Source organism: Perna viridis, chromosome 8, assembly GCF_037379345.1.
Source record: "Perna viridis isolate PV_CMFRI_1.1 ecotype Kerala chromosome 8, ASM3737934v1, whole genome shotgun sequence".
Classification (NCBI taxonomy): Eukaryota; Metazoa; Mollusca; class Bivalvia; order Mytilida; family Mytilidae; genus Perna; species Perna viridis.
This window is the reverse complement of record NC_142452.1, coordinates 13571522-13574308: the sequence shown is the minus strand read 5'-3', so window position 1 is coordinate 13574308 and position 2787 is coordinate 13571522. Positions and strand designations below refer to the sequence as shown.

Sequence of the window (2787 nt, the reverse complement as noted above, 5' to 3'; positions counted from 1 at the left end):
TTGCATTTTGGTTAACGTTTTGTATGGAATTACCATTACAATGCTATTTTTTTCTTTGTAAACATGTAGGTTGCAAAAAATTACGCAAAATATGTCTCAATATTTTATTCGGTACATAAATATAACAATGAAAATAACAAATGTTTACATTTGCACTACAAATATAATTTATAAGCACTAATACATCACATTGTTTTCATAAAATGTTCTTTGTCACACAAAATGTTCATTATCACCTAACCAAGATGTATCAGATGAGAGGCGGCGTCAGCATACTGCACTACTGTCATCTCATTATTGTGAATTGTGAAGTCTTTGTTTGAGTTGTTGCTCACTGGTGTCTATATTGCGGTACTTTCTGCGTTTTCGTGCTGGTAGTCCTCCGGTGGCAATCTGAATGATGTTTACTTCACTGACAGCTTGAATCTGTTTGATGTGTTTGATGAACGAGTAGATGTTTGGATGAGCAGTTTGTATCTGTTTCTTTATCTTTGAGTGCCATCCTTCCAAGTGATTTGTTGTTCTTGGTCCATCATGACTGAAGTGGTTCCAAATGTGGCGGTCTGACTCTACCCATTGTGTGGTTACATAGTCGGTAAACGGAAGTGTGTCCATGTTCACATCGGCATAGTCTAGCTCGTTCAAGGCATTGAACCATACATATTCTACACTTTCTTGCCGTACAAGTGGTAATACAGCTGCTCTGCGTACTAGTGTTGTGTATGCAATCTGTAGGCATGTGTGTTGAGTCTTTCTCCAGATACATTGTGTAAAGTGGAAGAAACAACCTCTCAGTGTAGCACCAGGAAATACAGTCTTAGCGGCATTAAAAGTTGCAGTTTCAAAATCTACCACTAGAGTTGTTGGTTGAAGCTGAAGGCCAATCTCTGTACATTTGGTTTTCACAATGTTGAAGAATCTGGTGTAAATCTGCTCACTTTTCCCAGGAAGTAGACCATAGACGAGTGGATACATCTGGCCGTTTACTGTCCCATGGATTGTATAGAGTTGTGTAAATAATGTACGACATGTGTAGAAAGTTCCGTCTCCATACAAGGTAGTGTTGTTTGTAAGATGCCGAAAGTTCCTTTCTGTGGCAAAAACGAGAATCCTAGGTCCATTGTTGTCATCAGCAAGTCGGAATTGTTCACCAGTTGAAGTCTGAACTCATTGGTCTTGCAAATCAAGTTCATTAGTGGTTGATGGCAACTTGGGTAAGAGACGGGAACGTTGTCTGTACAGAATAGTTCTAGAAGACTGGAAAGGAGGAAGCTTTGCAACCATCTGCTCAGTGGCGTCATCCCATTCTGGTGTTCTCAACTTGGCAATTTCTTCATCATATATCTTTGGAACAGGGTCGGTCTCTTCTCTACATCTCTTTTTTATAGCATTCATTACTTTATTTGCTTGCAGCTTATATGGGTCAGATGCATGATCATGCTGAAGATTGAAGCCAGTGGGAATTTTATTAAGAGTGTTTATAGTTGCTGGACAAGTTCTAACATGTGAACATTACTTACTAATATGAATGAGAAAGGCCAAGCTCATTAAGAATATTAAAATAATTTTCAACTATTACCAAACTTAAGAGAATTAAGCTAAAGTGATATACCAAGCTCATTATAATGACAACTTACTTGAAGATGTGCTTAATTATGATTATAAGATTCAATAAGTTATGATGATTAAGTAAATAAGTAAGCAACATTTTCTTTTTATTTATTTATATTTTTTAGAACTTTTGATCATATATATATAATATCTTATAACATTTATTTATGTAATAATTTTTTTTTATTTTGATATATATAGTAAGTTTTTTAAATAACAAAAATAAATTATTATACATTATTTTTTGTACATTAATTAATACACTTTTTTTAATTATTGAATATCATTTTGCCTTTTTTGTTGTACTTTAGATACAGATTTATTGCCAATTAATGGAAAAAAACTATAACACTACCAACACCTTATAAAACATAATTATCTAATTAGTCAAAATAATTTTGCAGGACAAGTGGGATGTATATTTTTTTACAAATGTAGGACAAGTGGATATGAACCAAATATATCAGAGACAACTCCTCCGGGATGAAAAATGTCAGCTCAAGGCGCCATGGGTCCTCATTGAACGGCGAGGAAACCCTCACATCACAGGGCAAGCAGTAGTTGGTACCAAGACAACATTATACATGTACACGGACACAGTGAAACACGTTCTTAAATATACTCCAACAATATAAAAGTAAACAGAAAGTGAAAACTAAACGATACATACAGAGGGAATAAATTCCTAATTTGGGACAGGCGCAAAAAAATGCGGCAGAGTTTAAGTACATTAAGGTGATCACAACTACCCCATTTTTATGTTCAGTTGAAATGTACTTTCCAAAAGTTATTTGTACTTTTCAGTAAAAATATTTCACCCATGTAAGAGGTGTCAGAGTGCACATTAAGTAGTTAAAATTGTACAAAACAAGCCGCACAGCAAAGACAATAAAAGAACAGCGTTCCTATGTCCCCCGCGGAAAAAAAAATGCGGAAAACTTTAAATTCACTGAAATTTTCTAAGTCCAAGGGCCATGAATTTCATAATAATCAATCAACCGTAACCAGTCAAACTTAATCGGTAATTTCTCATAGTAAAACTACATACAAAATGTAAAATCAATTGGTAAAAACATTACAAAAAATGTTAAAAATTGTACAAAACCAGCCGCACAGCAAAGACGAAAAAAAGAACAGCGTTCCTAAGTCCCCCGCGGAAACAAAATGCGGAAAACT

General features: G+C 34.9%; 1 protein-coding gene across 1 annotated transcript; it reads right to left on the bottom strand.

Annotated features, from left to right (window-relative positions):
• Positions 1-294: 294 nt before the first annotated feature.
• Positions 295-975, bottom strand: LOC148609413 (uncharacterized). The gene has a single exon (XM_088541328.1). The coding sequence runs from the start codon at positions 973-975 to the stop codon at positions 295-297; it is 681 nt and encodes a 226-aa protein (XP_088397454.1).
• Between the last annotated feature and the right edge of the window lie 1812 nt (positions 976-2787).

What these genes read in the sequence shown, in the direction of transcription:
- LOC148609413 (XM_088541328.1), bottom strand. Translation starts at nt 975, where the DNA reads ATGTATCCACTCGTCTATGGTCTACTTCCTGGGAAAAGTGAGCAGATT.